This window comes from Macrotis lagotis, chromosome 1 (genome assembly GCF_037893015.1).
Source record: "Macrotis lagotis isolate mMagLag1 chromosome 1, bilby.v1.9.chrom.fasta, whole genome shotgun sequence".
Taxonomy (NCBI): Eukaryota; Metazoa; Chordata; class Mammalia; order Peramelemorphia; family Peramelidae; genus Macrotis; species Macrotis lagotis.
In genome coordinates, this window is record NC_133658.1 from 750,268,541 (window position 1) to 750,280,789 (window position 12,249).

The 12,249-nt window shown below is 37.2% G+C and overlaps 1 protein-coding gene across 6 annotated transcripts in view; it reads left to right on the top strand.

Moving 5' to 3' along the window:
- The window catches only part of PRDM10 (PR/SET domain 10), a 150,567-nt gene that overhangs the window by 97,691 nt on the left and 40,627 nt on the right, over positions 1-12,249 (top strand). For all 6 annotated transcript variants that reach the window (XM_074216304.1, XM_074216305.1, XM_074216303.1 and 3 more), the window contains exons 12-13: positions 7,058-7,405; positions 8,375-8,530. In XM_074216304.1, coding sequence (XP_074072405.1) covers positions 7,058-7,405; positions 8,375-8,530 — 504 coding nt within the window. The remainder of the gene's footprint in view (positions 1-7,057; positions 7,406-8,374; positions 8,531-12,249) is intronic.

Consider the following 12,249-nt stretch of genomic DNA (forward strand, 5'->3'; position numbering starts at 1 on the left):
TCAGAGATGGGGGAACCACAATTCGTGATTTGTTGTCTGAAGTCATGATTAGTTATTGCATCAATTAGACTTTCACTGTTGCTTTCCTTTGTTATTTTGATTATTGTTGCTCTTTGAATGCCATAGTGCACACATCTATATGAGTGGTAGAGCCTAAATTTAGGCATCCACATTCAATCTATGGCTAAGGAAGCAATTCCAGTCCATGTATAAATTAATGAGATGATACTCAAAGTCAAAATAAAGATATATTTAAAAAATTATATCCTGATTCTGTTTATTTCATTCTTCCTAGGTGGAAGGGTGCTCTTTTCCAAAGGACTAAGCTCTTCATTTGATGTTCGTTGATTTGCAAAAAAGTTATATAGAGTAGACCTACATTTTTGAAGGGCTCTAATAATCAGGCAAAGAAGAGAGAGGAGAAAGCCATTAAAAACTGCTTACTTGTTCAGAGTCCTAATACACATTGTCCTAAACATAAGTCAGAGGAATTTGAGTCACAGTTGTGAATCCCTTTAGCTAACAACATAATACTTTAGATTACATTTCATTAGCTTGGTCAGTAATGCAATTGATATTTCAGACTCCAATTCAGTATGATTTTTTGTGCCAGTGAGAACCCATTGTCACAGGATTTACCATCCTTTCTATTTTGAAATCCTGAGAGCAGGTTTCCAAAGGGACATTAACTCTGGCTTGGAAATTTTTCATGTTTTTTGTAGGATGCATTTTCAAGTATGGGGACAAATCATAGAGGATAATTCACAGCTAGAATCTTCCTGCAAATTTTTTAGTGGGTCAAAGGATGGGGGGAAAAATTTAAGCTACTTTCACTACAGTGTAACATGAGCAGCAAATTAGGATTATTAGATCAAGGAACCACAATTGAGTTCTTGAGTGGTTAGACAGTGTTCAGGGCTCCATGGAAACTAAAAAGATGACAAGAGCAAGATTTATAGATAGAATTGAGAGTGTGGAGCCAGGTGGCTGCTCAATTTAAATCATTGTCTGTGGGTACTCGGGCTAATCAGAAATGACAGAAGACTGATTATCATAATGGACCAAAGCAAAATTGAGTACTGAATTTGGCACCCAAGGAAAAAATGTAATCCCCAAAGGAACTGAGATCAGTTGTCTAAACAGTGCTTTTTGACAGTGCTTGGTAAATTTATTGAACTTGGATGAAGGGAAAGATTTTTGAGTTCTGGAGGCTCTTCAGATGCTGAATTTCCAAAACCCCAAATAGCCTTTACTTTGTGAAATGTTACAAGGAGCCTCAGGTAAAGGTTGAAAGCAGCCCAGGTGGCATGAGTTTACCTGATGTGTTCATATGCACAGTAGTTGTGTGAACAGTTGATATTTGCTCAGAAACTGTAGGTAAATGAAACTTTTGGTATTTTAGCTTGATTAGGGTGAAAGATTAGTGAGTTCCCTAGATGTTACTATAGAGAAATAACTTTGAAATCCCTTTTTCTGAGTCTAATTTGGCACATGTTCATTTTATTTTAGTAGCTCCTACTGTATTACACAACTGTCTATGAGGGATAATTGATCAATGCTCCCCAGCCCAATGCTATCTTATATTCATTTTGTACATATTCTGTTCATGCTTCTATTTATATGCTACATTCTTTGTTAGGGGTGTAAGGAAAGGGACTTGTTCACTTTCATCTTTTCAGCCCAAGTTCTTTTTTTTGTTGTTGTTGTTTTTGTTTTTGTTTTTTTGTTTTTGCAAGGCAAATGGGGTTAAGTGGCTTGCCCAAGGCCACACAGCTAGGTAATTATTAAGTGTCTGAGACCGGATTTGAGCCCAGGTACTCCTGACTCCAAGGCCAGTGCTTTATCCACTGTGCCACCTAGCCACCCCCCCAAGTTCTTTTTTCTTTCAATTGCATATAAAGATAGTTTTCAGCATTCATATTTTGTATGATTTTGAGTTCAACATTTTTCTCTGTCCCTCCATTTTCCCCATGACATCAGGTACTCTAATGTAGGTTATACATGTACAATCATATGTCTATGTAGTTATATTGTGAAAGAAGAATCAGAACAAAAGGGGCAAAACTCATCCTTAGTTCTTAACACAGTGTCTGGCATATAGACATAGTAAAAACTTAATAGATGCGTGTTATTTTATTATTCTAGTAGATTGCAATGGGCAGCTTGGAGGTGCAGTGGATGGAGTGCCGGGCCTGAAATAAGGAAGACTCATCTTCATGAGTGCAGATCTGGCCTCATCACTCATTAGTAGTTGTGACCCTGGACAAGTCATTTAACCCTGTCTGCCTCAGTTTCTTCATCTGTAAAATGAGCTGAAGAAGGAAATGGTAAACCACTCCAGGGTCTCTGCCAAGAAATCCCCAAATGGAGTCATGAAGAGTCAGACATACATGATTGAGATGACTGAATAATAATTACAACAACAGCAGATTGCATTGGATTGTATGACTGAATATTAGATGTTTCCATCTGGATGACCCATAAAGGATCTCAAACCTAATACATGTCCAAAATAGAATTCATTATCTTTCCTTCCCAAATCTGCCCATCTCCATTGCCTCCATTTTTGTTTTGAGAGTCTCACCACCCTTCTTTTCATCCAGGTTTGTAATTTGGGTTTTATCCTCAACTTTTTGTCCTCCCTTATGCCACACAACCAACTCAAATCAGGTCTTGTAATTTCTGCCTCTGGAACATCTCTCAAATCCATCCTTTCCTCTTCTTTATTCACACACAGTCATCACACTATTCCTCTAATTGGTCTTCTCTCCTCATGTTTTTCTTTGCTCCAATCTTTATTAAATACAGATTCAAAGGGATTTTTATGAAGTGTTGAGTCTGGTCATGTTTATTTGCAGCAGACTAATAGTTTCCTATTGCCTCTAGCATCAAATATAAGCTTCCCTGTTTAGCTTTTTAAATATTTTAAAAATTTTGAACTGAAAAAGTAGAAAAGAACATTTCTGAATACATAACAGAAAAATGAATTCTGTATGAAACTTTGAATTGCCATCACATAACACTTTTTAAAATACTCATAGAAAATCCTACATGTTACTTTCAAAACTGAATTTCTTTCTCTTCTATGCATTCTAAAATATGTTTCAATACCTCCCATTTTTTGGTATCACTATTGCTAACTTCCTATTGAAAATCAAAAGCAAAAAAATTAAAAAACAATAACAAACCAACATTCTTATAATAAGTAAGCAAAACAAATCCACATCTGGTGGACATATGCAGAAAAGTCTGTTTCTTTCTGCAAGTTGTTTTTCTCTATGACTGTGCGTTCCTTGAGTAAATTGTTCTCCTGATTCTGTTCCATTTCACTTTATGTCATTTCATACATAAGATTTTCTGAAAATTGTCTTTGTCGTTTCTTTTGGTTCTTTATTACATTATATTCACATACCACAATTTGTTTGAATTGTCTGGTTATCTAAGAGATAATCTGAGATATCCCTTTAGATTTAATTTTTTCAGTACCCTCTGAAGACAGTAAGATTGTTTCTTTTTCCTCTATTAGAATGTTAGCACAAGATTGTTTGTTTTTGTTTTGTTTTTTGTTTTTTTTTTGCAAGGCAAAGGGGATTAAGTGGCTTGCCCAAGGCCACACAGCTAGGTAATTATTAAGTGTCTGAGACTGGATTTGAACCCAGGTACTCCTGTCTCCAGGGCCGATGCTTGATCCACTGCGCCACCTAGCCGTCCCGTTAGCACATGACTGTATAGCTCTTTCCTATTGTTGATGTTAATTTACTTTTCTAGTTTATGAAATCTTGGATTTATATTTCTGAGTTTCTAATCAACTTTAGTCTTTGCATTAAAAATGCTTGAAAAGCATTGAAAAGGTCCTTTCTTTCTCTTCTAGGCTCATACTCAACTTTGTAGAATAAGTTTTTCTTGCTGTAAAACCTTTTACTTTTTGAATATTTTACTTCAGGGACTCCTCTGCTTGTTAATAGTAGCTGCCAGATCTTACTCAATTTTCATTGTCATCTTTTGCTGCTTGAGTTACTTATTCTGGATGTTTGCAGTATTTTTTCTTTGATATTGGTGCTTTGGAGTTTGATAGTTATAATTCTGAGACTTTTCCTTTTGGATTTCTGATAAGGTGGATTGGTAAATTCTATCTTTATTTTGTTCTCTGGTTCAAATAGATGTGGGTAGATTTCAGTTATTATTTCTTGAAATATAATGTCCGGGGCGGGGCGACTAGGTAGCGCAGTAGATAGAGTACTAGCCCTGGAGTCAGGAGTACCTGGGTTCAAATCCAGCCTCAGACACTTATCTGTGTGGCCTTAGGCAAGCCACTTTACCCCATTGCCTTGCAAAAAGTAAAAAAAAAAAAAAAAAAAAAAAAAGAAATGTCCGGTATTAAAAAACAACAATGTAGTTTTTCAGGGAGTACAATGATTCTTAAATTATTTCTTCTTGAACTTGTTTTCCAGTTCTTTTGTTTTCTTTAGTGTTTTCATTTTTTTCAGTCTTTTTCTTTGGTTCTAATATTTCTTGTCTCATAAATTACTCATGGAGTAATTGATTTCTATTTGGTCTATTTTGGTATTGAAGGGAATCTAGTGGTGTAAAGGTATCACTTTATCTTTTAAGCTCCTTATTCTTCCAATTCTTTCCTTGAAAGCTTTTATTTCATTTAAAAAACAAAACAAAACTTGCTTGCTTTTTTCTAGGTATTGGTGTAGTCTGTTCAAAAAGCCATTCTTCCCCTTGAATCATTACTGGCAGTTGTTACTTTTGAGTTACTTTTGGCTTTTAGGGGATCTAGCTTGACAATAAGTTTTCATCTTTGTCAGTGTTTACTTTGATTTACTCATGTCTCTGCCTTTAGTTCCTGAATTATATTTTCTGCCAGAACCAGGTTTTCCCCTTTGCTGCACATTTGGGTATGGTGGTCATCCCTGTCTACTTTCCCCTGGGGTCTTGTTGGACCTCCTCCTCCTGGGGATAAGATTCCTCTCAATTTTTGAAGTTGAGATTGCTGATTCTTTAGGGTTTTCTGGTGACTTAGGACAGAGTATTAAGGATTCCTGGATCCTGGTGTGTTGCAGATGACTGCTACTCCTCTGAGGCTTCCAAAGGCCTCACCTTGGAGTTTTCTGACCATGCCGCAGCTTTCTTTGGTCAGCTCTCTACTCTTGTTGCCTCAGCACACCAGAGCCTTGCATACTTTGTCACTTGTCAAGCTAGGCTGGGTTGGTGCTGGCTTCCTGATTCGATGATTCTTTTCCTATTTACCACATACTGATGACTCATCTCTTTTTCAGTCCTGGGATTCTTACTGGATCTCTTAATGGATTACTGGATTTTTTAAATCATTATTTGGTCTGGTGCAAACCTCAGGGTTTTACTGGTGCAGGGAGTTGGGCAATCAGCCTCCCATTCAAGGAACCATCTTAGTCAGGAATTTCTCCCTAGCTTTTAAACTCTTCATTTTCAGTTTGTCTTAAATAATTAAATGAATATGTTGAAAGTTACATGAACTTGGGGTGGCTAGGTGGTGCAGTGGATAGAGCACTGGCCCTGGAGTCAGGAGTACCTGAGTTCAAATCTGGTCTCAGACACTTACTTATTATCTAGCTGTGTGGCCTTGGGCAAGCCACTTAACCCCATTGCCTTGTAAAAACCTAAAAAAAACCCAAGTTACATGAACTAGTCTGTGGTCATGAATTTGTCACATTTACATGAACATGTAAATCATCTCTCTTTCGAGGTTATTTTAAAACCTCACTGGTTTTTCTCTCTAAACATTTTAATGATACTCTCAGTTTCAGAGGCAGTGTGATAGAGTGGAAAGAAAACTGTCCTTGATGTCATGAAGATGTGGATTCATATTCTGCCTCTGAAAATACTGGCCATGTGACCCTTAACCAGTTAGTGCCCTGGGCTGGTGATATCCATCTCAAAAAGATAGGATGGGAGAGAGAATCACTAAACCAAACATAAAGATCTCTGTGAGACCATGTATCACCTTAGAAAACCACATATTAATATTATTTGTGGCAGTTGGGAGTTAAGTGACTTGCCTGGGGTAACACAGTTAGTTAATGTTTGAGGCTGCAATTGAACTCAGGTCCTTCTGACTCAGGGTGAGTGTTCTAGCCACTGTGCCACCTAGCTGCCACTTAGTGTATTTTCATTTATTTTGTTTAATATTTTCCCATTAAATTTCAATCCTGTTCCAGCCCCTGGATTTTATATTTGACATTTCTGCTCTAGGACATTTTCCGAACTGCAGAGAAGTTGGAAGTTTCCTCACCTGGGGTTCCTTTGCCAATGACATCTTAGGTTTCAATCCCACTTCCCCTCCTTAGCTCTGCATCATGTCCTTTCTTCAAGAATTTCAGCAGATGAATTGTACCCTGCATTTCTCCTTTGATTCCTTTTTGCTTTTCCCTAGACTTGTCTTTGAACAAGGAACTTTTCTTCAGTGCTTTCTTCTAAATTCTTCATTTTTACCTCAAAAGGATTCTGGGGTTTGTTGTATTATGTAATTATTAGCTTAAGGATACTTTTCTGTGTCTATTTGAAATCCTTTCTTCACCTCTATTGAGCTTGTCTCTTGTAGGGACCAGTCAACATTAGGAGCCTGTAGTAAGCCATCTCCCTCCTCTGGGCAGAGAGGTAGTAGAATATCAGTATGGAAAGAGGCTGCTGTCAGACTTGTCTTTTGTATCATTTGACTTTGTTGAAGTTCCTTGTTTACAATGGAGGGGTCTATTGAAGGATTGGGAAAATAATGGCAGAACTAAGAATAAAAAGAGCACTAAGAAAGCATTGATTTAAAAAAGTTTTAGAAATTTTTCTTGTTTTCTTCAACAAAATCTAATTGTTTTCATATTAATAGTCACTGATTTGAAAGTTACTTTAAAGATTATAAAGTGTTTCATGTGCATCATCTCATCTGACACTTGTCTCTGAGGTATTTGTGTTCCTTTTGTTTGTTAATGGACAAGTCCTGGGTAGCCCACATGCATGTCAAGCATCTTGTACTCTTACTGTATTCCACCAAAAAACCATGTTGCCTTCTGTCTTTCAGAATGCGGCTCTTCAACATCTGTTCATTAGAAAATCCTTCCGGCCCTTTAAGTGCTTGCAGTGTGGAAAGGCCTTCCGTGAAAAGGACAAGCTGGATCAACACCTGCGCTTCCATGGGAGGGAAGGAAATTGCCCTTTAACTTGTGACATCTGCAACAAGGGTTTCATCAGCAGCTCATCTCTGGAGAGCCATATGAAGTTCCATTCAGATCAGAAGACTTATTCTTGCATCTTCTGTCCAGAGTCCTTTGATCGCTTGGACTTGCTGAAAGACCATGTTGCTATTCATATCAATGATGGCTATTTCACCTGTCCAACATGTAAGAAACGCTTTCCAGATTTCATTCAGGTGAGCCTGAGACACTGAGTAAATTTCTTCCCTTCTCTTGGTTATAAAAAGAGACCGTTATTCTTAGGAGTTTGAGAATACCTTGCACATGACATTTCGTCTATTTCTTTAAAAATGTCTTTTTGTCAAGACAAAAACATTTTTATTTCATCAAGCCGCACAGGTCAGTGCTCATCTCACTAGTCGTGCTGGAATGTATTTTATATAAATTCAGATTATAAAATAAGCAATAAATATCCACCCAGATACCCACCCCGCAAAACTATACTAGACTTCAAAATCCAAACACAAAAGGGCATCTAAAATATCAAGTGTGTTAAGACCAATTAGGACTTAAACTAACTGAATAATGTTGACTCTGTTTGCTATTGTACCAAGACTGTTCAGTTACAAGGTGGAAGTTTTCAACTTAATAGTTTGAAAGTTAATACAGAAATATAACAACATCCCCAGGACAATTTCAAAGAAGCAGGGTAGTCCAAAATAAGTTAAAGAAATTTCTTTAGAATAAATCTTGAACTTTTAATTATTCATATTCTTCTTTGTTAATAATTAAAACCAAATGTTAAATAAACTAATAACAAATAAAACTTTGATTTCTAAACTTTTGAGATAATTAGGTAAAAATATAAAATTTATTTCTTTTACCACTGCCTAAAGGCAAGTAAGGATTTATTTGTAGTTCCATTAATTTGGGAGACTGAAAAAATCGGTCCACTTCTCCTGTTTTAAGAGAGGATGCATTAATTCTGAGTCCAGATGCAAAGATTTTCTTGTGCTGGTGATAAGTAGGAAGGAGAGAAAGGTTGTATGGATTTCAGTTGTGATTTGAAGCCAGCCAGCAATTTGTGTGATTGTATGCCAGGTTGATTTAAGACTTGTCACATGTGGAGCTCCCCCTAGTGTTGCTCATTCCCTCTCACTCTGCCATGTCTTTGACACTAAGTTCACTAAGTTTTTCATTGCTAGGTGAAGAAACATGTCCGCAGCTTCCACTCAGAAAAGATTTACCAGTGTACAGAGTGTGACAAAGCCTTCTGCCGTCCTGACAAACTGCGGCTCCATATGCTCCGACACTCAGACCGGAAAGATTTCCTGTGTTCTACCTGTGGGAAGCAATTTAAGGTACTGGAATTAGGCACTACCTGAAGATTTTTCCTTCTTAGATCATTGTCAAATGGTTGTCAAAACTATTGACCCTTTGATTGACTCTCGAATATATTTCAGATCTTAAATATTTTCCCATAGGAAGAGTATGCCAATTTAGTCAGTACTAGGTAAAGACTAGCATTTTAGTATTTTAATTCTTTCCTTACACTGCAGCTTTATATTTTTTCATCTTTTATCTTTTTATATATATATTTGCATATAAACACATAATTGTGAATGTACTTTTTTTTAAAATGAGGTAGAAATAATACATGTTCAGTTTACCAATTTAACACCTATGTACAAATGATTGTAATTTTGATTTCTGAATGCTCAGTGACAAGCTTTTGTTGTATTTTATTGAATAAAGAAAATTTTTTTGAAAAGATATTATCTTAAATTTGGAATCCTAGAACTATAGAATCCTTAAGTGTGAAGGGATCTTAGATGACATTTAGGCTTCATTCTATCCAGCCTTTGAAGAACTCTAGTGATAGGACATTAATTTCCTGCCTCTTATTCTATTTTGGGTGACTTTAATTATAGGAACTTTTTCCTTACGTTGAATTGAAAGCTATCTACTTCTCTGGATCAGCTAAGTGGTGCACTGGATAGAGTGCTGGTCTTGGAGTCAGGAGAACTGGAGTTCAAATCTGACCCTCAGAAACTTGATACTAACTCAGTATGACCTTGGACAAGTCACTTAAGCCCAACCGCCTAGCACCCTGGGCTTCTCCAGTCATCCTGATTCATTTCTGGTCACTGAAACCAAATGACTCTGGAGGAGAAAGTGAGCCTGGTGACTTAGCACAGCATGAATCATTCAAATCTGATTCATCACCTCCCTGATGTCATGGTATTCTTTGAGAATGAAGGATAAAATATCACATCTACTTCTTTTCATTGAGATTTGTTGTCCCATTTAGAGCAGTGGTATCCTGAGATGGGACCATATCATGATGCCCTAGGAGCTGAGACATGATTCAGATGGTATTTGATCAGTCATTCAGAGCCTTGGGAGTTGAATTTTATCTTTCTTCCTTGTGATATCTGATTATGGAACTTGTCTCCAACATAACAAATCCTTATCATTGAACACTCCTCTATTCTGGGCTTTCCTTTTGTTCCCCTGCTACTGGAGATTCCAACTTTCTTCTGTGTTTTATTGTTTCTTAACATCTCATAGAGCTATTAGCTTTCACTTGCTCAATTCTAATTTTTAAGGAATTATTTTCTTCAGGGTACTTTTGTAACTCCTTTTCCACTTGTCCAATTCGATTTCTTAAGTTCTTTTCTTCATTGAATTTTTGTACCTCTTTTTCCAAATGTGACCTCTTCTGCTTTTTAAGGAGTTCTTCTCTTTAGTGAATTTTTGTGCCTCTTTTACCATAATTTTGGCCTGTTTTGTTTTATAAGTTATTATTTTCTTCAGCATTTTTTGTGCCTCCTTTACTTAGCTTTAGACTCTTTTTTAAGTGATTATTTTTTAACATTTTCCCAATTTTCCCCTTCTTTTGATTTTTAAAATCCCTTTTGAAACTTTATAGAAATTCTTTTTGGGTCTAAGACCAATTCAGAATTTTCTTTTAAACTTTAAATGTAGCAATTTTGATTTTGTTGTCTTCTTTTGAGTTTATGTTTTTATCTTTTCTATTACTATAGTAACTTTCTGTGGTCACATTTTTTGTTGTTTACTCATTTTCCCAACTTATTTCTTGACTTTCAACTTCCTATGTTGTTCCAAGCTTTAGGTGTTTTGTATGACTGTTTTCAGAGCTAGTTCTGGGGCTAAGTTTTTAATTCTTCCAAGGTGTTATAATGTAAGGAGAGGTATATTTACTACTCTGCTGATCTGTGCTGTGGTCTGTGAGTGAACAAAAGTACTCTTTTTGACCTTGGAACTGTGTGACCAGAATCTCCACTCCCCTGCAGCATGAGCTCTGGTATTCAAGTACTCTTCCTCATCCTAGGACCTTGTCATAGAATTCATGTGTTGGCAATGCAACAGAGTCTTGCACCTAGAATCAGTAAAGGGACCCCGTAATCTCCTTCTGCCCAATTGTCAGACCCTTTTACCATCTGGACTGCTGCTGCTCCATGGTTATAATTCTTGCCTTCCTTATTGAAGAAGAGCAAAAATGACATCACTATGTTTGAGACAAATTACAGTGTGTCGAGTAAGTGACTGATAAGACCAATAGCAGCTCAGAATGCTCTAGTACAAGTTGGACACAACTCTAAACCTACATATGCCACGTTTCCTTTGTGCTGCTTCCATTCTGCCTTCCACATAGAGAGCAGCACCCTCACTGATTAGGGCACACCATACTGGGTGGTCCTGTGCCAGTGTCTCCCATGCTTCCCATGAAGTTCTTCAGTGAGACCTTCAGGGTGGCCTGGCATCACATGTGAACACTTGCCCTGTGTGAGTTCTCCATAGAATAGTCTTTTTGGCAAGTGTATGTCTGGAGTTCTAACAGTGTTGCCAGCCCATCATAGTCGCATTCTCTGTAGCAATGTTGGAATGCTGACACAGCTGGCTGTCGGTCGCCCCAAGGTCTACTCTTGGTTTGCTGTGGCCTGGCCTGCACTGAACCATGCCCTGCTCTCACCCTGATCTGATAAACCTTTCCTGCCAAGTTTCAAAGTTGTCTTGGACTGGAAAATTGACCTTTTGGGCTTTCTGCTGCTGCAGAATATGTTTTGAGGCATTGTTTAAAGTTGTTTGAGGGCTCAGAAGTGTTCCCACCTTTTCTCAGCCATTTTGGCTCCATGTTCCCCCCCGCCCCCATCCCCACCCATACCAACACCCCTCCCCCAAAAAATTATTTTAAAATATGGTGCCCTGAACCAAACTCAGTGATGCAGTTGTCATCTGTTTGGAAGAATATAGTGAGACTATTGTTTATTTTCTAACACTATAATTCAATTAATTTAGCTTAAGATTGCATTATCTTTTTCGATTGCTATATTATACTGTTCATTCATCTTGAGCTAACAGTCTTTTAAAACTTCATCTTTTTTACACTAATTGGTGCCTAAACAAATTTCAGGTTTGTACTAATATAGTTGATTTTTGGAGCTCCAGGGTAGTACCTTATATTTATTTCTCTTTAATTTAATCTCATTACATCCATCCCTCATCACCTCTTGCCTGGATTACTACTGCAGCCTTCTGATTGATCTTCCTTCCTCAAATCTTTCATCATTCTGCAAAATGCTGCTGATATGGTTTTCCTTGATTACTTAATGCTTCTAGTTTAAAATAAAAATTACTCTGACTAGCTTTTAAAGCTTTTCACAATCTGTCTCAATTCATCCTTTCAATCTTATTGAATATTGTTCATTATGTGATCTAGCTATGCCAGCCTTCTCCCTATCACTCAGATCTGTCATTCCTTATTTCTCTGAGTTTCCATTGATTGTCCTCATGCCAGCCATGTCTCATAGAATCCTACTTTTCCTTCAACAGACAACTCAAGCACCACCTTCTCATGAAGCCTTTCCTGAGCTCCTTGGCTGCTGGTGCCTGTTATGTTTCACTACTTTGTAGTTATTCTCTTTATTATTTATAGCCATATATGGACTTTTCTTTGTTAGGTACATGTTTGTCAGTTTATTGATGGGCATTTTTACCCAGCATGAGTTAGAACTCATCTTTGATCATTTATTTGTTTAGCATTTATGAAAGCCTC